Raw genomic sequence first — 25,425 nt, 5'->3', positions numbered from 1 at the left:
TGAGAAAGGCCATGAAAGCCAAAAAAGGGATATGGGATGAGTAGCAAATTCCCCATCCATTGGTCTGAATGGTAGGTACATATGTGTATACTTTTTTCTAAATTCATCAAGCTGTATATTAAGATTTGTGCATTTTAGCGTATGTAAATTATGCCATCTTAAAATAATGATCTAAGTATAAATATCAAAAATTCTCAGTTAAAAAATAAAACCTGTACAGTGAACTGGTAAATAAATAAATACTCAGAAAGGAAAATAATGAGAAAAGATGAACCCAGAGAGATGCAAGAAATCACTGAATCAAGTGGCCACTCTGGCGACATCTGCGGATCTCATAGTCTAGACTTTCAGAATTGACGAACAACATGTGAAAGTTAGGAAACACAGCCCAAAGTACACAGAAGGTGTCAAGTCAAGATGTTTGCCAAGTCCTGAATATAAGGATGAATCAGTCTGACAAGGAATTTTGTAAATTATCTAAATTTATTTAGATTATCTAAAAATTTTATAAATTATCTAAATTTTGCAAGTTACCTAAATCTTGACTCTTGGTAAGGAAAAAAAGTCAAGCTCAGGCCTTAAAATGTTAAGCATTTTAAGCAACAAGCCTAAGATCATGACAAAAATTCAAGCACAAGTATGAAGAAAGTACCATAAACAAGGATCAAGTGAAACAACAAACAGTAAAATCAGACCCATCAAAACATTAGATGCTAGAATTAAATGATATAAAATATAAAATAAATATATAAAAAATAAATTTTTAAAAAGCAAAGAGAAAATTCAAAATATAAGTTAAAAAGATCATTTTTTAAAAAAGAAAAAGTACCAAAAAAACATTGTGACATAACTCTTCAAAGAAAACCAAAGCAAAAATAAAATATTGGGACTACAACAAAGTTAAAAGCTTCTTCACAGAGAAGGAAATCATCAACAAAATGAAAGGGCAACCTACAGAATGAGAGAAGATATTCACAAAGTATATATCTGGTAAGGAGTTAATATCCAACATATATAATTTATACTACTCAACACACAAAAAATACAAATAATCTGATTAAAAAGTGGGCAAGGGACCTGAATAGACATTTTTCCACAGAAGATACACAGATGGCCTACAGACACATGAAAAGATGTTCAACATCACTACGCATCAGGGAAATGCAAATCAAAACCACAATGAGATATCACCTCATACCTGTCAGAATGGCTAGAATCAAAGAGATAAGAATAACAAGTGTTCATGAGGATGTGGAGGAAAAGAAACCCTTGTGCACTACTGGTGGAATACAAACTGGTGCAGCCACTGTGGAAAGCAGTATGGAGGTTCCTTAAAAACATGAAAATGTAAATAGTGTATGATCCAGTAATTCCACTATTGGGTATTTACCCACCCCCCCCCTTTAAAAAAACAGCAATGCTAACTTAAGAAGATACATGCACTTCTATGTTTATTGCTGCATTATTTAGAATAGCCAACATACAGAAGTAGCCAAGTGTCCATTGATAGATGAATGGATAAATTAAATGTATCTATATTTACATCTATATCTATATATAAATAGAAATGTATCTTCTCTATCTATCTATATATATATAAATCTATGGTGGAATATTACTTGGTCATGAAAAAGGACGAGATCTTGCCATCTGCAACAACATCTGCAACATCTTCTAGGTCCAATGGATGGACCTAGAAGGTATAATGCTAAGTAAAATAAATCAGACAGAGAAGGACAAATATCACATGATTTCACTTGTATGTGGAACCTAAAAGACAAGTGAATAAATAAATGAACAAAAAGCAGAATCAGACCCATATAAACAGAGAATAAATTGATGGCTATCAGTAGGGAGGCAGTGGGAGGAATGGACAAAATAGATGAAGGGGAGTGGGAGGTACAGGCTTTCAGTTACGAAATGTATAAATCACAGGGATGAAAGACATAGCATAGAGAATATAATTAATGGTGGTGTAATAGCATCGTACGCTGACAGATGGTAACTACTACACTTGTGGTGAGCACAGCATGATGTATTGAGTTGTTGATGTTGTATACCTAAAACTAATATAATGTGTCTCAACTATACTTCAGTAAAAAAACAAACAAAAAACCTAATAAACTCACTACCTTTTTCTGACTGAAAAAAAAAAAAGCTTCTTGACCTGAAAGATGAATAATTTTAATACTATTTAATATTATCATTAATATTTTTTATTAATATTTTTTTATTTTAAAAAAACTAAATGGATGAGATAAATGGCAGGTTAGACACATTTGAGGGCCAAATTAGTGAACTGGAAGATAAATATGAGATGCTACATAAAGATACAAATATGGAAAACAGGAGAGAATAGAAGACACACAAAAAACTGAAAGGTCTAACATGCATCCAATGAGTTCTCTAAAAATGGGCAAGAGAGACAATGAGAGGAGGAGCTATTTGAAGAAATAATGGTGCAGAATTTTCCAGAACTGAAGAACATCACAAATCCTTGGAATTAGAAAGTCCAAAAATTACAAGAAAGATTAATCAAGGGACAGCTATACCAAATACATCATAGAGAAACTGCAGAATACTAGAGACAGAGAAGTTCTTAAGGTAGTCTGAAAGAAAAGATAAATGAACTAAAAAAAAAAAAAAACAAAAGAAAACAAAACAAAACTCAGTTGACTTCTCAAAAGTGATAATGAAAGCCAGAAGACAGTGAAATAACAACTTTATTTAGAGAAAATAACTATGAACCTAACTTTGTTTATGATTAAGAACAAAATAAATTTTCAGATACCCAAACACTGAAAGAACTTCCAACCACTAGGTCTTCCTAAAAAACCAATTTACATAAAATACATTTAAAGAATGCACATCAGGAAATCAGAAAATGATCTTAGAAGGAAGCTCTGAGAGGCAAAAAGTAATGTTGAATAAAGAAAATGATAAACATGTTAAGTCTCAACACACAATAATGGTATAAAATCACATTAGTATCTCATGAGATTAATACAAAATAAGAAAACTAAATACTGGACACAAATGGACAAAAATCGCTTATATCAGCAATGTACAAAATTGTTTGCATTAAAACTATGTTAGATCTTTTCTAGGAATGCATGGTTGGTTTAACAGTGGAAAATCTACAAATGCAATTTATCACATTTAGAGACAAAGGAGAAAGGCCATATCATCACCTCATACAGAGGAAGAAAGTTTTTATCAAAACAAAGTCAGCTTTTATTTAACCTGATTAAAGTTATGAGAAACAAAACCTACAGCAAGTATCATACTCAAAGGTGAAATACATAAACTTTAAGGAGTAAATCAAAGATATCCAGTATCAATACTTTCAGGCAACATTATATTGAAGTCCTAGAAGCTGCAATAAGAAAGAAAAGGCTTGAGGATTGGTGCTAGAACTCTCATTATTTGGAGACATGATCATCTATATGGATACCCCAAAAGAATCTACATTTTTATACTCTAAGAAATTTTTCCACAACACATGTTGTTTAAAAATATTAAACTCACACATAAGACAAAGAGCAGAAAAAGAAATTTTACTCTAGCAATATAATGAACTACTGCACAGATATAAAAATGAACAGATTATGCTATACACATCTAAAAGGGAAAGTGAAAAGAAATTAAGAAGAGTATCTATAGTAAGTTTCAATAATATGTTTCATAATTACACAAAAGTAAACAATACATTTTTAGTGTATGTGTGTATGTATGTGTGTGTGTATATATATACATATACATATATATATAAAATATATATATATATATAACATATATATTTTTTCTCCTACAAAAAAGCAAGGCAATAATAAATCATCATAACAGTAATCTCTCAGAGGGGTAAGGAATCTTTGAATGTTCTATGTTTTAAAGTTGGTAGTGAATTCACTGCTTCTCATTTTATTATTATACTTATACTTTACATATATGTTATATACTCTTCCATATACATGAAATTATTAATTTTAGAAAAAAACGCACTTAATTTCAGTTTGGTTGTAAATGTCTCAAATTCTTCTTCTAAAATAATTAGTGGATAAGATACCTATACGAAATAGAAATATCAAGACATAAATCTTTTCTTAAGTGGAAAAAGAACTGAATAAAACATGAAGGAGGGGGGAAATGAGGAAAAAAACCTACTGTATAAAATAACCCTTAGGATAAAGCCAAACTAAAAATGTCACTTTCAAAAGACCTCACATATTACAATTAAATATGGTAGAATATATAAGGGGGTTGGGAGAGATTAAAGCATTAAAACAGTTCTGGAATTAGTTAGATGGTCTGTAGTCTTTGCCTCACCTTCCCTTCTTTCTCCGTGTGCAAACTAGAAAAGTCTCTTCCCTCACATAGGGCCAAACTAGCACTGCAATGACCATTTATTGTGTGTATATTCCATGGTGGTCACTGTCTGTGCCGTTGGGCATGAGGAGATAACAAAGGTCTTGGCCGTGAGGAGGCTTTTCTGATGAAAGAAAATAAGCTCAAATTTCAGCAAGTTAGGGGTTAGAAATAATTTAGTGACTCCAAGGATGATTGAAATTGTAATACTCTGTCTGGCATGGACACAGACTACCAAACATGTCTGTGTCTCTACAGTTACCAGCCTCTTTGCAGTCAGATGGGACTGTGTGACTGACTCTGGTCTATGAACCATGAGTGGAAATGATGTGACTCACCTGAAGCCAGAGCATTAGAGAGCCACGTGTGACCGTCCAGCTCCTCTCTTTGCCTGACCTAGACACTTGGAAACTATGCGTTGAGACAGCAGCATCCCAAGATCAAAGTTACCTGCATTACTGAATCAGCACAGGGAGCACAGCTGCCTGACCTGTTGGGGACTTTACACAGCAAGAAATCAAGTCTTGTTGTGTCAAGTCATTGGGATACCAGGGCCTGTTACTGGCACTTAACTTAGCATTCTGTATACATATAGCTAAAAGGACTAAAATCCTTCTGAGGACTGATGCAAGGACATACACTTACATACGTGGAAAGAATTGGATGCCTAGATTAAGAGAGAAGAACTATGTGGTCTCCAAAAACCTTCCCTGGTAACTTACCTCAGAATTACAATAGGTAAAACATATATAAGAACACAGCCTTACTTCACAGCTTTGCCACTGGTTGGGGATATTTGGTCGAAACTTCTGGTCACAAACAACCTTCCTCATTTCCTCTATTGATGGATCTGAAGGCACCATGTCATAATAAGGCAACTGGTACTCCTCAACAATTCCTATAAGAAATTTGCATGATAAATTTCCTAGTGTGAATAATAAACAAAGATGCTTATTTCCAAAGACAACCAATTATGTCTTCTAGGTACAAGGGGCACCCTGGGAAACTGGAAAGTCAGGTTTAATAAAATTTTGTGTCACTATGAAACCAAAGATACAGGTATTAAGCGCTCAGCTGAATAATTATTATGTAAGTTTATAAAATTTATATTATGAAAATGTATATAATTTTGATAATTACATATATCTTATATAAAACAAACATTTATTTTATGAAGTATATAAGTTTGACAATTACATATTGTATATTATGTATGATTTTATAGAAATACATCACATTTACCGGATTTTAACAATGATATAAATGTAAATATATAAAATATTTTACATAATTATAAAGATTATGTAAATTCTGATTTATATAAAATACCATTGTGCAATTCAAAAGTAATGCCTAATTGAAAAACTTATAGCGTGGCCTCATTGCTCTGGGAATGAAGTATGTTTTTCCATGAAATAACCTTTTCAAAACAGAATAGCTTACTCTTTTTGAAAATTGATGGGCAATCTTTTAAATGCTGTGTTTCTTACATTTGGATTATAGAAGTACCATACCTAAGAATGTGCCAAAGAAGCAGCAAAGGTACTAAATATGGACAGTTCAACATGAAGGTTCATATTAAAAGAGTCTCAAATACAAAGACCTGATCTAAATTATCAGAATATTACTTGAAATTGAGAATTTCCTTATAAAATTGTTTTAACTATAGTACTTTTAATGTAAAATATTTAAGATGTGCCCTAACAAATTACTATTTCAATAGTTGAAGAAAATTTAAAGACAATGACCTAAAAGCACATCTAGACAATTATTAATATGAATTAAAAAAAATTGTTACAAACATGTTTGAGTCATGCTTTTTACCACACACTGTCCTAAGCCCTTTACATGTTTTAACTAATTATTTCTCAAATCCACAGACTAAAAGAGGAACCGTATTATCCCTACTCTATAGAAGGAGGAAATTGAGGCACAAAGAGTCATAAGTTTGGTAAATGTCATAGAGCTAGTAAGTGGCAGATCTGGAACTCAATCCCAGGCTCCAAAATCCTATTGTAATTTTATTGCTTCTATAAATAGCTTCATCTTCCTGAATGGTGTACTATTTCATCTGTGAATAAAAGGGGGAAAATTATGTTTTCTCATTCAAGTATAATTTTAACCTTGGAAGCTTAAAAAATTTTTTTACTCATTTGAAAAAAATGAGATTAGCGTAATGCAAAATGACATCAATGTGAAATATAAAAACTGAAGTTGGTTTGATAATGACAGTTGTTTTATTGAATGTTTACTATAAGCATGCTTTATACTAATTAATTAATTAATTAAACCAATTTGTTAGATCCTCAAAGCCCAAGGGGTCAGTTTTATGATTCATTTTACAGATGAGGAAAGTGAGACCAAGTAACTTGCCTAAAGTCAGACATTCAGGAATTTGCTAAACCACAGCTTAGTTTTAAGTCTTTCTCCCTTGAAAGTGAAAACTCTAATCCATTTTCTAACAGTAGTTAACTTTTCTCCACTGAGGCCACAACTCCCTCAGACTGCATTTGTAGGGTTTCATCCTTTCAAACTCTCTTCCTCTCATTATTAATCTCTGAACTGCTAGGAGCATTGAGTCAGGAAGTTAGTCTATGCTCACCTCTGCCCACCATCGCTTTCTCTCTTCCACATGCATTATCACAGGGTGAAAAACAAAACAAAACAGGAAAAGCCTGAAAGCTAGAAGTCTTCAACTCCTATGGCTCTTGTTAAGTCATTTAACATCTTTGGGTTTAATTTCTGGTATAAAGTAGGGATATAGCAGGTGCCTGGGTGGCTCAGTTGGTTAAGTGTCTGACTTCAGCTCAGGTCATGATCTCACAGTTCGTGGGTTCGAGCCCCGGGTCAGGCTCTGTGCTGACAGCTCAGAGCCTGGATTCTGTTTCAGATTCTGTGTCTCCCTCTCTCTGCCCTTGCCCTGCTCACGCTCTGTCTCTGTCTCAAAAATAAATAAACACTAAGAAAAAAAAATTTTAAGTAGGGATACAGCTAACTGCATACAAACTGAAGAAAATTTTCAAGTGCTGTGCAAAATATCATTAAGAAAATCAGAATTATCAGGAGAAACGTCACTCCCACCTAAGCCGTAATCACAATATAAAATCAGCATTATACGTAGGATGCTCCACTTTTGCCAATGGAAAGCTATCCCTAAAAGGTAGTCTCTTAAATTTTAAAAAATGATTCAATATGGTGCTTAGAAAATAATACATACAAAATCATATCTTATATTCAAAGCATCAAGGAAAGACAGATACAAAATTATCCCCAACATCTTACCTCCAACTGAACACCTTCGGGCTATTTCCCAATAAACCAGACCAACAGAATAGATGTCAGCTCGTTTGAAGGACTCGAAGATATTCACATTCATAGTATCATCAAGCATTTCAGGAGCCATATACCTTGAAAAACATGCACATTTCAGATTCTGTGTATGACTTTACAGCAATCCAGTAAAATACAATCTTAATAAATCCTGTCACAAAATATAAATTAGGATAGCTTACATCATTTTTAAAAGTAGATCTAAGTCACTGTAATAAATTAAATTTAAATAATACAGTTATTGAATGAACCATAATTAAAAAAAAATTTAAATAAACCAGAGGTCATCCTATTCAGTGTCAAAGCACAAGTGCCAGGAGCCAAATGACTTGGAAAAAAAAGCTAGAGGGAAATTCAGTAAACAAAGCACTCAAGAGGAAAGAGGGAACTCAACTCCCACCAACAAATGTTGCCATGTAAAGCTCCTTGAGGGCAAGAAGCATCTCTTACTCATGGTGGGCGCAGGACAATAACGCAGTGCTCAGCAGCATACCCTAAACACCTTCTAAGAATGAACAATTTCATTTTATACTGGTTTCAAAAAATATATACACAATATACATTGGCTACAAGAAAATTACAACCTTGTTTGAATAAAACTAAACAAAAGATATCTACAGGCCACGGGACCTGACTGAGTCTAGCTGTCCTAGGGAGATTTTGATGATTTCCCAAAATATTAAGATCAGGGTGCAGTACTCTCCCAAACTCTTAAAAGTTTTAGATCCTCTTAAGGAATCCAGCATCCAAGGCTTCCCTGGGGGTCCCTAATGTGGAGACTGTCATATGGGCAAGCTGAAGTTTGCTTTTCAGAGGGAAAAGAAGAAAGGTCCCATAGGGCCGCCTGGTTTGAACAAACTGCCCTGAAGTGTTCCTGGGGCCTCATTAAATTCTAGGGACCCAAGAGAAGAGCTCAGAGTGATGGGCTTGGAATCTCTAATCTGGCTTGGAGGCCAACTGAACCAGAAATTCCCTACTCGCAAGATCCTTTAACAACTCCAGGAAAATGTTTTGGTTGTTTCTGATTTCAAGGTCAAGAACCCAGGAATTATACCAAAGGAGCATGAGCCTGATGTTCAAATAAAAGGAAATGGAAGTATGCTGGCTCCAGGCTGGCCAGAACAAGAAAACAACAGAAATCTCACTCCCAACGGGCCTGTCGTAATACATATGCAGTATGTTCTGTTTATCTCGTTCTTGTTCTGAACCTTCAGAGATTCTGTTCCCTGAACGTGGGAAATATGTCCAAACCCCTATTATTTTAATATACATCAGTTTGGGAGACTTAAGGATAAGTACAATTACAGGTAAATACAAAAACTGTTACACATCCTTAAATACTAAGGGAGTACAATAGCACATGTATGTATTTATTTAGAGTCCCTCACTTACCTTGCTCAATATACTGATTCTACATCTCTTGTTTAGAACCTGAAAAAATAGATCTAGCCCTGAGTTTCAGTGCATTTATAAGTATAAAGGCTTTGGAGGAGCTATATACTGATGACATGTTTTTCCTCCTATCCCTAGGAAAATGTATTCTCAGAAAGTGGCACACGAAAAATAATGTATCACCATCTCTTCCACTATCCCTATCTACTGGATTCCTTACCCAAATGACTACTGTCTATACAACTAAAATGCCAACTGTCCCTGCTTTATAAGCATTATGCCACTGACTTCTCAATGACCCACAGAAGACTTCTTGCTTTCTTGGGCCTAATGATTTTCCATTCAGACCACTCGCCACCAAAAAAACCAAAACGCACACACACATCCCATGACTTCACGTTTGGGAGGCAGTCACATGTCTCAGGGTGCTACCAAAGCTGGTTATCTTACCTTTTGGTTCCTACTTTAGGATTCTGAGGTATGTCAATAGTGTTCAGTACTGAATCATGCTTCACAGCCAACCCTAAGTCCGCTATGGCACACGTTTCACACTTTTTCACTAAGATATTCTTTGATTTTATATCTCGATGAGCAATCGCAGGTTTACCTATGAAGCATTAAGAAAAAAAATACTCCTTTTTTTTGTTGTTGTTACTAAAGATTGACTCTCTCCAAAGGGAATCACGTTGAAGACCTGGCTCAAATGTCACCTCCTAAGACAAGTCTTGCCTGACCACACATCCCACATCCCCAGTCATTCTCCACAGAGTACCTCGTTTTGCCTTCTTCAGAACCCTTATTACTGGCTATATTGTTCATTCCCATGTGTGTCTATCTGTCTTTCCCAACTAGACTGTAAGCTGCCTAAAGGCCTGTGTCTTGCTCATCCGCAAGCCTCTGATGCTCAGAACACTTGTTGGCACTTGGTGGCCACTAATAAATTTTTGTTGAATGAACAGGGAAAGAATTGGCATCGCTACAACTACGTAAGAATATAGCAAATATTCTCTTACAAACATGTTTCAAACTTTTACTACCCTACACCAGTGGTTCTCGAATGTGACCCTAAAATCCCTGGGAGTCTTTGAGTCTCTTTTCTGAATACATATCTGTGTGATATTACCTTTTCTTCACATACTTCAACCAAAACAACATATCGGAACCAAGTGAATGAAGAACATGCATGAGAATCCAGACATTAAGTCAGACAAGGAGATTTGCAAAAATGTAAAACAAAACCATTATTTTCACTAGATATGGTTTTTGTATTACAAAAAAAGGATGGAATTTTTTTAAAAGATGTAAATTTTTGAAACGTATTTCACATTTAATCGGTTAATTAGCATTCAGTAAATTAATAAATATTTTTTACATTTCTCAATTTTAGTTCATAATATAGTAAATGTTAACAGGTAGAACCCAAATACACAAACACTTTTGGGATCCTCAGTAGTTTTTAAGAGTTTAAAGGGCCCATGAATCCAAATTAGAGAATTATTGCCCCGTCCGGACTAATGACTTTCTAGAGCCAATTCTCTATTAACTCAATAAATAGTAAGGACAGTGCATATTATTTGGCCTTTGAATACATGATATGTAAATATCTTTTCAAGATCACATTACCATCTCCCATTATTTTAGTTATCAAAGGTAAATATTTAAGCTATCAATATTCTCTGAATATAGAGCATTTGCCGCCCCCCCCCCCCAAGTAAGATCTCCCAGGTGTATGTGCTAAATGGCAAAGCCAGAGCCACCAGTATAAAAACATTATTATGGCTAATATACACAATGGTGAGTATATAGATGAGAGTTGCCTGCATCATGATAATACCCTCAGTTTTATAAAGTACCTTAGTGCTTCTTTACATTTGATAATTGGAATAAATTAAAATACAAGGAAGCACTAAAACACAATTTGGTGTTTCCATCCTCATATTGAAGCAGAGAGAACTTAGAAAGAAAACACGTACCTTGTGTACCAACAATCTCCATATGTAAGTGGGCCAGACCACTCGCTATGGAAAGTGCCAGTTTGATCATGCCAGCCACTGTTACTACGTTTCTATTCAAATAGTCATATAAAGAGCCCAGTTCATGGTATTCAGAGACAAGCCAAAGTTGAGTCCAAGTTCCATTATCTAAATGGAAAAAAAATCATTTTGTTGCATTAAAAATCACTGTATTATGTTAAGGAAGAAACCAAAGGCTTTTAGCAAATGTCAGTATTGAAAATAAATCTGTATTGTTAACGAAGGAAAGTTAATTACTTTAGTGATGATACTGACAGTCCAAGTTAGTACCGTAAAATTTCTCACTGAATCCCTGAAGATGTTGATATAATAAAACCTGTTATACATACTGTAGCTATAGGAAGCTGTGAGAGTAATTATGATAAGTGAACAAGTTCTTTCTTATTCTCTCTATACATTGATAACACCACATTATAGGAAAAACTACTGACAGATGCTCTTAGGCTCAGTGTTGTGCTATAAATCACTCTGAGCTTTTAAGAAAGATTTTTCCAATAAAAACCAGAAATGCAACAAATGTACACAAAGTATTATCACTATAGTAAAAGCCCGAAAATTCTGAGAATGTTCATGTTGTTCACTTTTCAAAATATGAAGTTGATTTTCCCCAAATGCTTACATTAAGAGCCAGTTATGAAACATTTTCAAATAATTTACTTCATCTAACCAAAAGGTAATCCAGCTTATGAAATATTTTTAGCAGAACAGAAATTAGCTTAAAACTTCTGTAGGTATTAGAGTCCCTAGAGTTAGTTTTAGCTTTTGGAATGGAGTCTACAACAGCCCTGGGAAGCCCTGACCAGTTCTGATGCTCAGAGAAGGAAGCCATAATAAACATTTGCTCCAGAATTTTCCTATTAAATGCTTTATTTACAAAAGCTAACTCTTAATCCAAATATTTAATTTCCAAATCCAGGTAGCGATAAAATTTCCTAGGAATACAAAAATCAACATAACGTGATAAAGCTCAGTAATAAACTGACCATGAATAAAACTAATCCCTACTCCTACCCCTCTCTCTGCTCAACGCCAATGGCTACCTTTGTCCTCTCACATTAACGTCTTTGTCAGAGAGTTGACTAACCAATGGAACTGTAAGTACCACAAAAGATTTAGAAATGAGGATGAAAGCGATGTTAGAGGTCATTTGAAAGCATGCACAAAGCCACTGATTAGTAAGCCAGTGACAGGTAGACCAGTTAAACTGAAGAAGGAGACCATCAGGGATGATGTCTTTTGGGCCTATTGTTTTTTATAATCAAATAAACATTATGATTAAATTAGACCCATCAACATGATCCATATAACTAAAGTCATTACTGCTTTGACAACAATGCTAATTAATCTAATCAGTAGGTATGCTTCAACTCAATCTTAGGAAGGAAAAGTTCTTAGCTCACTAAGAAATGTCTCATTTTCGATAGTCTGGATATATTTTCAAAGTATATGTAGTTGAGAATTTGGAAAGAACATCTTTCTTTTTAAAGCTCATCTTGGCTTTACTCAGTCTATACCTACCCACATGAAAAAACACAAACCATCAGCAAACACAATTGCTACCAAAATGTACAATAACTCCAGGCCTCTCTTATGTCATCTAATTAATAACAATAAAGCTTATAATAGATCGAAATAACCATAGATTTTAATTTCCATAGGTAATGGTGAGTTCCTGATACCCGTAGATCATCTGTTTTTTAGATAGATGTTACAATCTCTACCTCACCAAAGTTCTTCATGAATATTACTGATTCAAATCAAAAACATTGAGTGGGTCAACTTTTGCTTCCCTTTGTGCCTTGTCTCCCTTTATTAAGGGAACTAATGCACAGTTAGGTGACTAAAATCTATGCAAAAAGAAGAAAGTACAGGTAACTCACAAACTTTATACCCAGTCCCTGATTACTCAGGGATTTACACCATATTTTCCAAATACGGATTTAAATACCAGGACACTGATGTTCTGCCTTGCTCCTCAAAACTCAAAAAATGATACTGTTTGGGGTTGTTGATGTTAAGCCTCAACATATAAATCATGCTCAAAGTACATTAATAGAAAATTTCACTAGAATTGATTTGCTGGCTGCCATTCTGATAATGTTCACGGAAAATTGGAATTCTGGAGTTGAAGCCTGTTCATACAGATGAGAGGTACCGTCCTAGTAAAGGTGGATATTCAGCTAGCATTCATTGGTATGTCTGTGCCAGTTATTAAAATATTGAAATATTTCTGTCCTCATCAGCTAACAGCTGCTATTCAAAATTCCAATCCCTTGGGGCGCCTGGGTGGCGCAGTCGGTTAAGAGTCCGACTTCAGCCAGGTCACGATCTCGCGGTCCGTGAGTTCGAGCCCCGCGTCAGGCTCTGGGCTGATGGCTCGGAGCCTGGAGCCTGTTTCCGATTCTGTGTCTCCCTCTCTCTCTGCCCCTCCCCCGTTCATGCTCTGTCTCTCTCTGTCCCAAAAATAAAAAAAAAAAAAAAAAAAAAAAAAACGTTGAAAAAAAACCAAAATTCCAATCCCATCCCTTTGCCCTAGACACCCAAAGCAACCTCCCCCACCTCCCACCCCAACCCCTGACAAGGTGCCTCCAGATTTCTCCACGAACCAGAAGATAAGGCATAAAAGCTAGCATTGCAGGGTTCTCTCAGGACTCTGTTCCAGTTGAATCTTCTATTCTGACTGGTCGATTCTTGTGCCATACCAGTCACCAAATACTTTAAATATCAACCTGGCTATGGCGTCATCATGATTTCATATCACTCGTCTGCCCTGCCTTTATTGTATGGATCTGTATGTTTATCTGTGGAGAAGAGGAAAAGCATTTTCTATCCTCAATAAAGAAATTAGACTAGATTTTATTAAAACAAGGACATTATTTCGTTTGATCTGATGACATAACATTTTTACTTGCTGAACTCAATTAGATTGAAAATACCTTTGCTGGGGGCGCCTGGGTGGCTCAGTCGGTTGAACATCCGACTTCGGCTCAGGTCATGATCTCACAGCTTGTGAGTTTGAGCCCCACGTCAGCTCTGTGCTGACAACTCAGAGCCTGGAGCCTGCTTCAGATTCTGTGTCTCCCTCTTTCTCTGCCCTTCCCCCTCTTGTGCTTTCTCTCTCTCTCTCAAAATAAATAAACATTAAATCAAAAAAAAATTAAAAAAAAAAAAAGAATATACCTTTGTTGTCAGCAGCTATGAAACCAAGTATGTTCTCATGTCTCAGCATAACCGTCTGGTAAATTTCTGCCTCACGAAACCAAGATCTTTCATCTCTGGAGGAGAATATTTTTACAGCCACATCTTCCCCACACCATCTTCCATGCCAGACCTCACCAAATCTACCTTTTCCTACTATCTCCTGAAGTACGATCGTCCTTGCGATTGTTCTTTGAACCAACAGAGGTAGACCTAACCAAAGAAAAGATGAAACTGATTAAAAACAAGGGAGTGCCAGAAAAGAACCATCATAATGGCCATTATTTTCACACAAATAGGGAAACATTTAAACGCTTTAATAATTTTACTGATTTTAAAGAAACTAGCACCATTATACCAAACCTTAATGTCAAACCATTGCTCAAAGGAATACTCCAAACTCTTACTATGATTTTCTCTTCTCATATTCACAAATGAAAATTTCCTGAACATAGACTACTGCTACATATATTTGATTTTTCAGAATTGCTGCAAATCTCCCCGATTTGCCCATCAAAACCAGTCAGGTTTTAATGGTTAAAAAAATATGCCGTTAGCCTCTAAAATAAAATGTATTGCTTCTAGTACAACTGGGGAAGCAGAAGAACTCTCTGTGTAAGACTGCAAAGTGAAGAATAAAATTCAATAATCAAGGGAGGTAATCACGTTACACTAAAAGTGAGGTATAGTCATAGAAAATATCAAATGGATATTCTGTGAACAAAAAAAAAAAAATTCAAAGAAAATATATTCTGAGTGTATGTAAAAAGTTCAGGTTCTTTGAACTAATAACCCCATGCCTAGAATTCTTTCTTAAAGATTCAACTGCAAAATGCAGAAATATTTATGTCAAAATATTTAATATGTTATTGTTTATAGGAAATAGAAGGAAAAATATCAGATAATAGAAAAATTGTTAAACATTGTACAGAGATTAAGAGAACAGATAACAAAGACCTGCGTTCAAATTTCAGCTGTGCAACATAACCACCAGCAAGTAATTGAACTTCTCTGAGCTTCAACTTCCTTATCTAAAAAACAGGGGCTATGGAGGGATTACTCCATAGGGGTAATCCAAGAATCAATAATCACGTTAAGCACCCAGCATAATATCTGGTATGTTAAGTGATCAATAATGGCTAGGCCTTAATATTCTGAGAACGGATTACTGAGAGCAAGTGATAATGATGCTGCTTATGAGGTATTTCTTAATGACATGTGAAAACACTTCTGCGATAACGTTAAATGAAAATAGTGCGGTAAATTCTATCCATCTAAATGAGCGTACCTAGCTATTCAAAATAGGCACCGGAAAAAGGCTAAAAAAGAAATCTATTAAATACTCTGATGGTTATTTCTATTTAGTGGAATCGGGGTGAATTGTGACATTCTTCCGTCTAACATACATTTTCTTAATTTCCACAATGGGTACTTACTACAATTATAATTAGAGGAAAATAGTTAAAGAGGTTACAGTACAAGCGTACTCTGGAAAGTCATGTTTAGTTATTATTATTGTAGTGGGATGGCTCGGAACCTCTCACTGCAACAGCTCTCTGAGCTCTGCAGGCTTCGGCCTCTGCTCCTGAAATGTGCCACGGTTTATTCAGATGTTCTCATCCTCGTGAGAACCACCCACTGTGGCTAAACAAGCACAGACTATAAGGTGGCTATTATGGGTCTTAACAATTAGTCACGGAGCCCCACGGTGAGCAAGTTCTGAGATCGTCTAGTCCAACTTTATCATTTTAGAGATGAGAAAATCGGGGCCCCACAATAGTCGAAGACTTGCCCAGAACTAGGCCATAGTGGGAGGCAGAGCTACAACTAAAACACGGGTCTTCAGTCCAAACTCTTGCTCTCACCATTCAGTGCATACCACCCCCACCCCCAGCCCTCTCCTGCTGGGAAGACTTCCAGCAGCAAACTATAAAGGCTGTTTCTGTAGACTACAGTCAATTTTACTACTTGGCCACACAATAAAAGTTGTACTGACAATTAGCAGGCCAAATTTCAATCTCAAACTCTCTCCTCCCTCTCCCATCTTGCACACACACACTCGCAAAAACATCACATCAGAGCTAGATAAGCCTGTGTTTTCAAACCGCAAATTGATCAAGTGCATGACCAATGCCCCAGACCATGGGCAAAGTAAGAGAACATCATCTAAGGTACTCAGCACGGCAGTTAAGCTGAGACACTAAAACTCGGTGAAAGTTGCTTTGGTATCTTTCAAGGCAACCATTCCAAACAATCTAGTTCTGCTTATACGCTTAGAAATTTCATTAGAAGAAACATGGACTCCGCTTCTCCATGTAGGTTCATTTTACTCTTCTTTTGTTTTTTTAAACCAGCCTTTGTAGAAGCTGCTGCCTATCTGATGGAAAGGTATCTTTCAGTTATGCCACTACTCATCAGAAGTGTTATATGGGGAGAGGAAAGCAGCAATGTGCCCAGACTCTTAGAAGCCACCTGAGACACAATCCGTTCTCAGAAACAGTCCCACAGAACATCGGTCCACTTGCCTCTTAGGTATTCTATCTCTTTGAAATGTGTCCCTGACCCGGTCAGGGATAAGTTTCATGATTTTGGTTTCTCAACATCTAACAAAACTGCCTTTGCCTAACATTTGCTGGCCAATTAAGAAAAGCAAAGGGGAAGCAGAACCACCTGATTTCCTCTCAGTGAATGAGTTTTCATGATGGAGGCATTGCTGCAGCTGGACCCATTCTCTCTGATTACCAAAGGCATTTTTAGCCAGTGCTCACTGCCAAATGTATGTATCTGACTTGGAGAGAAAGTGCCTAAAACTCTTTCAAACTGGTCATTTAAAAAAATCATCCCTGCTTGGGTATATTTACAGCTTTCTTTTTAAGAAAGATCTTAGAACATCCTGGGACACCTGGGTGGCTCAGTTAGTTAAGCGTCTGACTCTTGATTTCAGCTCGGGTCATGATCTCACGGTTCGCGAGTTCAAGCTCCACATCGGGCTCTGTGCTAGCTGAGGGGAGCCTACTTGGGATTCTCCCTCTCTCCCTCTCTCTCTGCCCCTCCCCTGCTCGCTCTTGCTCTCTCTAAAATGAATAAACTTTAAAAAAAGATCTTAGAATAATATAGAGACAAGAGCCCAACAGTTAATAAATCCAGATTTAGGTTTAACGATGCACAAAAACACCACAAATCTTAATTTTTTACTTCATGTCCTGACTCATGATTAGTTTCTTAAACTAAATATCCAGTCTCCAGTTATAACATCACTATTAATTTTATTTGAAAGGGACGTTCTTAGTCATCTTAAATATATTCCAGGAGTAGCTCTAAAATACACATTTCTATTTAACATCTTCAACTGAACTGAAGTTTTGGGGGGGGATATTAAATAGGAGGTTATTTAATCACTTGAACCTTATAAAGATATTATATAAGGTTTCAAGGAACTGGGTACAAATCAGAGCTCTCTGTGCTCATACTTTGTGCCTAGAATGGCACCAGTGCTCAGGAAATTAGGGAACAATAGTCCCCAGGATGTAATAGGGAGGACTGAGTACCAATTCTGGACAGTTTTACTTTTAAAGGAAGAATGCCAGCTTTCTATGCAAGAATTTAATTTGGATTTTAGTTCTATAAACTTTGCAGTTTGGAGACAGTTCTTTCCAATATTCCTCCTTTGAAAACATGCTATCTAATTTATGCAGGGATGGCATAAACACTGAGACCCTGTTCAATGAGAGAGCAGGCAGTCTTGCCCTCAGAAGCAACAAACTGTGTGCGCTCTCTGGATGACATAATTAGGCCTCTCTTTTCTGGACTCTGGTGAGCCTAAAGCTGCTTCATGTTAAATACGGATGCTCATACAGATGCTACCGCCACTCTGTCGTCTGCCCTTGTTAATCGTGCCACGCTCCTAAAGGCCATGGGCTGGGGAGTTTCTCAAAGTCCGCTTGGGGGAATCATCCTTAATGATTCTTCCAAAGCAAGAGGGGATCCAGGGCCTTCTGAGGTGACCCACCTCGGCTCACCCCAGTTCACATGTCTGCAGTACCACATGCCCTCAGGATTCCCGGATGTACACATGAGGAAAGGCCAGATTAGAGAGTCTGTTATTACGGAGGAGTCTGCTCTGTCACCAGAAACCCAAAATGCCCTCATATGGTTTGTGCTATGAAAAAGGCTCAGTTAGGCCATAAAATAGCCTCGTATTTTGAATGGCTTCACCAGGGGTTCTGGAGTTCCATTCAAGAGGAATAGAGTTATCATTTCACCTCGGCAACAGCGAGCAGAGGAGTGCTGTGCTGTTCCCTATCATCTCTGTTTCTATGCTTTTAGAACACATTCTTGATTTTGATTTCAGGTCAGCTCTCTGTTCACACACACATCCCAGGGGATGCTGCAGATTCCGAAGACTTTCATAACCACGAGCAAGGGCACTCTAAGAATACCACTTTGCACAACTAACATCTTTCCCCCAGAACCCAATTCCTTAAGTACAGTAACGTTTGTGCCCATGAAACATTACTAAGAGAGCCACAATGATTATCACCAACCATAACGGAGGCAGGGGGGAGAAGAGAAATTCTTTCTCGCTTCAAAAAATAAGTTGTGAAGGAATATAAAAGTGAGACTCGGAACACCTAAAGGCAGACAAGGCAACTGAGAAGACTTAACTCTTTCAGCCATGACGTTTTTTTCTCTTCATCAAATCCTAAAACAGGTTTCTATACCAGAACTTACCAGGTACCACGCTGAGCACTCTAAATGATGCAATTCATAATACTGGGGCCCTTTTCTACAGGTTAGAAATTGTTTTGATTTATTTTTAAATGTGAGTTTTCTTACTGCAAAATGGACAGGGGGCACATACCAGAGCCAGAGCCAGAGGCCGTCACATCGCATATCAGATCTTTTAGAGTTTTTCCAGCATTTACCAGATTGCACTCAGAGAGGGGTTCCTCCACATTCTGTCTCTTTTTCTTCCTGTCTGTGCACTGGCGACCTTGGCACGCCCATATCATCAGCGCCGCTGCCATGGACAGGAGGCAAACTGGCACAGTAATAACAACGGTCAGCTCCATGGGTCCGAGTTTTGGGGCATTTGGAGATGCTTCAGTTAAAAAAGAAAGAACACGACCATAAATCAACCCATTTAAGATACTCTAGAAATTGTAACCAGGATCACCAAAATTTCGCATCGTTGATGTGGAGCTACCCAGCACACCAGAGTTAGGATCGAGATGGGATCCAGATGGGATCCCAGATGGGATCCAGATGGGAGCCAGAGTTAGGATCGTGGAAAGCACCAGCACACGGGAGCCCTTTTCAATCCTCCAAGGCATTTGCCATTTTTCTACTATCTTCTCCCCATTTCTCAGCGGTCCATCCTTGGAGCACGTTCATTCACTCATACCCCAAATAATTACCGAGCTCTTTCAATAGCTCTTGCCACCGTTCCAGGTGCTGGAGATACAGCGGTGCGCGGCAGCCAAATCCTTCCTCTGGAGCTGCTTATGTTCCCACACGCCCACTGAACAGATGGATGTGCGACAAGAGGCCTTACGCGTGCTGTGATGAAGCAGAGGCGCACGCGCGTGACGCGGCGATGCCCCTTGCGGCAGAGTGCTCCTGGAGGCCGCTCTGGGAGGCGACAGGGAGCAACGCCCGGAGGGTCTCCGCGAGCCGCGCGCCAGGCAACGTGAAAGCAAGTGTACAAGACCCCGAGATGAGGCCCATTCGGGCTGCTCAGGCACAACCCGTGCCTGGAGGGCAGTGAGCGGGGAGGAAGGCAGAAGAGAGCGAGGCAACCAAGACAAAAGAGCCTGTGGGGTCTGGTAGGCTAAGCGAAGGGCTGTGAATTCTATTCCAAGTAGGAGCTGTCGCAGGACTTGGAGGAGGCGAACTACGGGATCTAAGGTTCATTCTGCGTGGCCGCAGAGGGTCACAGGAGTAAAAAAGCCAAGAGACAGAGGGAGGGGCCCGATGCAGTCATCCAGGCGCGATGGTCTTGGCTGAACCTTAGCTGAAATAGTAGGACTTCCTTCTGGGTCGTGGTTCATCCTCCACCCTTTTGCTGTTGTTTTAATCCCTGGGTTGTATCACCACCTGGCACATTATATATGCTTAACCGACTGAGCCACCCAGGCACCTGGCCACATCATATATGTATTTATTTATTATTCAATTCCCTCCAAAGAACGCATGCTTCGTGAGGGAAAGAATTTTGCCTGCTTTGTTCTCAACTCTATCCACAGTGTTGACAACTGGAGACGACGAATAGATCTTGAAATGGTGGAACCGCTAAAAGTTCTACTAGTTTGTTCTTAGTAAGCAAAGGATAAGGTTTTTAGTTTTAGAAAAATAAACATGATCATTGAAACCAAGTAACATAAAGGGTGTAATCAAATTTGTGACTCTCCTGTTAAAATACAGACAGCCAATTTTTCCAAAGTTCATCTTGCATTTAAGAAATCTTTTTAATTTAGGGAAAATAGTGATACATTAAAAAAATCTATGATGACAGATATTTCCTGTATTTTTTCAAAGAAATTATTTTGACACCTGAAATGAGCACATAGTTCATTTTCTTTTCATTCACTAAAGACAGCCTCAGCATCAATTTAATTTCATCACTGGGTCCTATCATTAGGGATGTTGGTTTTTGTTTTTAATAAGCCTTGGGAAGTATCTGATGGGATACAGGAATAGAATTCTGGGGTCTTAGGTTCTCAGACATCAAGGAGAAGTAGAAGAATGCAGACTTTGGAGAAAGAGAAGCCAAAGTGAGATGACACTTTCTCCATTTGTGGCTATAGTGCCTTGGGCAAACTGCCCCAGCTGACTAGGCATACCCAGTGAGAGGGTTGGAGAGAATGCATAGAAAGCAACGCACAGCACCTGCACCTTAGAGTCTAAACCAATGACGGTGATAATGGACCTTGTGAATTAAGCCATTCCTCAGAATTCTTTCTTTGCAATCCTAGAGAGCTTATTATATTAAATACACTTACATTTTACTTACAATATGTAAACCAGAATAGGTAAAGACAAATTTAAAATAAATATTATTTCATTCTCAAGGAAAAGGAATCAAATTCCTCAAAAATGTGTTCATAAGTTTCATTATAATCATAAAAATATATACATATATATTTTTATCATTGATAAGTAATATATTTAAAACTGTTTAGTGAGCTCTGGAAACAAACATAATCCATGCTTTTCTACTTTGCCCTAGGAATTCTGGCAGATCGCCAACTTTCCCTCTCCTAAAGGTTTCAGGATTCCTCTGAAGTCATTAGAAGTTGTACAGGTGCATATGAGAAGAGGTTGACCTTGAATGTTCTTATGACAAGGTGCTAAAAGAGTTCTCTGACTTGACTTTGTTTTAGAAATCATTAACTGTTGTACTTGCAACTTCTAAAGCTTGCTAATATAAAACAGTTTTATTATCCATTTAACTATGGTCTTTCAATCTACATTTCAAGTTGTATCTATATTTTTAGGTCCTCGCAATGCTATTCTAGGAATTCTAAGAAAGCCACAGAAAGCATTTAATCTCTTGCAACCTACATAAACATCTACTTGAGTATGCTTTTAAAAATAAAAATAAAATTTAAAAAATAAAATTCAAAAAATAAAACGCCACTATTAGCTACATTTATCAGGCTATATCTTATTCCGATATATGTTATCAGGAACTATCAATATAAACATTAGAGTTAAAAAGCTTATTGATTGTCTTCCTTTTAGTAAAGCTCTATTAAGCAGAGCTCAGATCATCACTATGGCAACCAATAAAGAGGCGAAAGGTCAGCAACCCTGAAAATAGAATACTCTCTATAAAAGTGTACTGCTCTCGTGAAGGTTAACAGCTCTCAGAGATGTTTATTACAGATGGGCAATGTTTCTACTTTTGTGAACAAATTTACCGATACGAGTTAGTAATAAAAAAAGATTACTCAGCTAGAAAAGGCTAGCAACAACATCCAGAAAGAGCTCCTTAAACACTGAGCAATTTTTAAAGCAAACATTTGTAAAACTATCTTCTAAACCAAATGTTGATTATAATCTCTACAGGAGAGAAATGAAGAAGAACTGTAGTCTATACCCAATGAGTCATGGCAAAAGGAAATAGTAGCACAGTTAAGAATACATTTTAATAAGTTACCTTTGATGAGCATATTAGTTTTTCTAGCAGGTTTTATATTCTTGATCATAGGAGAACGCTTATTATTCAATAATTTCCCATTTGAGATTGACTGTGCCAACTGAAATGCATTCTCCATGTTATAAGCACCTCCATGGTTTGGGCAGTGCTTCGTTGTTCATTCATGTTATTTCACTCCTTAGAAAATTAAGTAGAATAGAATGGGAATGGGGAAAAGCACTAACCCAGACGGGTGAGAGCCTAGCTCACAAATATCTCCCCTATATAAGCTCTACAATACATTGAACCAAGACAACAGAGGGAAAGGAAGTATTAGCAAGGCAGGGAGAAGAGAACATTGATCCAGATGAGGTGGAAGATTCTGGACATCTGGAGAGAGTCATGTGAAAGGCAGATGAATGTACAACAATAAGATAAGACAAAAGAACAACCGAAAAGAAAGATGGACGGATAGACACAATACTCAAAATGAAAAGAAAAAGATAATATGGGCATGATCCTCATGATCCCCATGTTTCCTTCCTTGCTGACCTCTTCTCTGTCCTTATTATAAGTTTAAAACTTACTGATGTTTATGAGACTTCTATGACCTTTGAATTAATTTATATCTCCTTAGTATATGCTATTAGCAGGAGATGGCTTAGAACTGAGTTATGGACTTGATCAATTGCTTCAAATGGCCCATATTGACCACTGGCACGGAAATCTTGTAGAATGTCTACAATCTATGTAAAGACTTTTTTTTTACTGTATTTGAATGACCTTCAAGTGACTAGAAACTAAAACATTATAGTGGAGTGAAGAATAGAAACTCTTTGAGAGTAGAGTGACTGAAGAGGTATGCACTGGCTGGACATCTGTTGAAAAACAAAATCAGACAAAGAAAACAGAGGTCTCCATCGAACCAAAGTGAATTTTTTGTGAAATTTACAAGGTTAGTGCTCCCTTCCCAGAAGCTGCTGTGGCAAGTAGCATACAGAACTTAAAGAAGATCCAAAAAAACCCCTGAAGAAACCCCAGACTAATATTAAAACCACTCCTATTCCTTTTATTAAAGGTTTTTCCCCAACTGAAAAGATACCACCCTGCAAGGTTGTATCCATGAATGTATAAATATCAAGTCTTCAACTGCCTCCCCACCTATTCCCCACAAAAGGGGAAGGAAGCATTTCTTCCTCCTGCTTGTAGCCTGTTCTCAGGTAGTAAGCCAACCCAAAAAGACAATGTTCCTTGAGATGCTTTCTGATGGGTCCATTTCTGTCCTGGCACATGGAAGAAATGCCACCACGGCCAACTGAATGATGTGGTCCATCCACCTACCCCATAAACCCTCTATGACACAGGCCTGTGACATCAGTGAAAAAGGCTTTGTTTAGTTTAGTTTAGTTCACAGGTTTCTGGGGCGAAATGTGGAAGTAATGTCCGCAGCTAAACCAAGAGAGAACACATTGCCTCTAAGATGTTCAAAGCTACCTTTTTAACTAGCCCAACAGGAATCATTTCTTTTTCTAAAAACAGAGTGACATGCTAAGCATCGAAAAATTTCCCAAATCTTCATGATGAACCTCCTTTAACCTGCCATTTCAAAACATCATTAAATGTGGATACCATCATTTCAAACATTTGCTTGACGGTAATGAAAATGCATTTTGAATTAGTTTCTTGCTGCTCTCCTAAAAGACTGGATCCAAAGGGATTGCTTTGTATAACTTTGCACTGAGAATGACTCTTGAGAAAAGATCCCAGAAAGTGGGGCACAGTCCACATCCTGATGGAATTTAAACCCTACTAAGGAATACATGATCCATCCGGGGAACAATTCTAAAGCAATTTTGAAAATAAAAAATATGAAGAAAACTATATAGGAGCAAGGGAAATGGGAGATAAGAAAAGATCATCATGAAAAATTCTATTCATGATAAATCAGTCTAATATAAAACAGCATGGAACTGCACTTACATGTGGAAAGTCTACACATGTGAAATAGAATGGGTCTCAGTTGCTAAGTCAAAAATACTGGGTGTATTTGTCTAACACTCCTGTGTTAATTCTGTACTCACTAATTGCAGGAAGCCCTCCACTACCTAGAGCTTGTCCTAGCCTACTATTCTTTACAGTGACCCTTACAAATGTCATCAGGAATAATTCAGGCAGAAGTTTATTCAATTGGATCTCTCCAACATACTCCACTCTAGGGAACAGCAAATGGTCACCCTTCTCCACAGAGCAAGAATAATCATGTCAAACAGTTTCTTTCTGATCAACATGAACCTCAAGTACTGAACGAGGGCAGATTTTGTAATCTAGAAATCCAACTGAACAATGAGAAATAGCCTGAAAATTATTTCTGCCTTTTAACAATCAGATGGGCTATTGATGGGCCCTCCATTGTTTAGTGCTCAGTCTAAAAATGGCTGCCTGCATACACCGTCTTGTCGGTCTTCTGGAATGATTTCATGATTTTATAGCATACAGGTTGCACCACACATAAAAATATTTCCTGACAGTTCTTATGTTCCTGGGCTTCAAGGAGTATGTGAGGGACACTGGGTATCTTCAAATCTTCTTTTGTCCACTTTTGTCTCAATTTAAGAAAAATAATGTTTTTATATTTTAAGGAATGAGGAATGTGAGATTGAAGAATATAATCTTTGGCACAGGGAACTTAGAGCTTTAACTTAGGCAGAGATGAGATTAATAAAATGTAGAAAGGATAATTTAAATCAGCTCCACAGTTTTTCTTAATTTCCCCACATGCACCTAAAAATTAGTTTATTCATATGTCATCAAAACACACATTCTCAAATGATACATATTTGTAAAGAAATTAGTTGGTAACTACTCAAGGAATATTTCAGGTTGTTTTTTTTTTCGTAAGCCAACACGGGAAAAATGAAAGATCCTTGAAAGTAGCACCCATATCTCCTACCAGTTTCCCCAGCTCAT

The 25,425-nt window shown here is 37.3% G+C and overlaps 1 protein-coding gene across 2 annotated transcripts in view; it reads right to left on the bottom strand.

Annotated features, from left to right (window-relative positions):
* ACVR1C (activin A receptor type 1C) overlaps positions 1 to 25,425 on the bottom strand; it is an 80,798-nt gene that overhangs the window by 7,525 nt on the left and 47,848 nt on the right. The window contains exons 3-8 of one of the 2 annotated variants that reach the window (XM_053908642.1): positions 19,180 to 19,359; positions 14,301 to 14,531; positions 11,061 to 11,228; positions 9,538 to 9,694; positions 7,648 to 7,772; positions 5,133 to 5,263 (exon numbers count right to left, since the gene is read on the bottom strand). In XM_053908642.1, coding sequence (XP_053764617.1) covers positions 5,133 to 5,263; positions 7,648 to 7,772; positions 9,538 to 9,694; positions 11,061 to 11,228; positions 14,301 to 14,531; positions 19,180 to 19,359 — 992 coding nt within the window. Of the gene's footprint in view, positions 1 to 5,132; positions 5,264 to 7,647; positions 7,773 to 9,537; positions 9,695 to 11,060; positions 11,229 to 14,300; positions 14,532 to 19,179; positions 19,420 to 25,425 lie in introns of both variants that reach the window. The other variant, XM_053908641.1, reaches the window with a different exon arrangement.

Source organism: Panthera pardus, unplaced genomic scaffold (assembly GCF_024362965.1).
Source record: "Panthera pardus isolate Hobbes unplaced genomic scaffold, ASM2436296v1 HiC_scaffold_10, whole genome shotgun sequence".
Lineage (NCBI taxonomy): Eukaryota > Metazoa > Chordata > Mammalia > Carnivora > Felidae > Panthera > Panthera pardus.
This window is presented reverse-complemented; position numbering and strand designations above follow the sequence as displayed.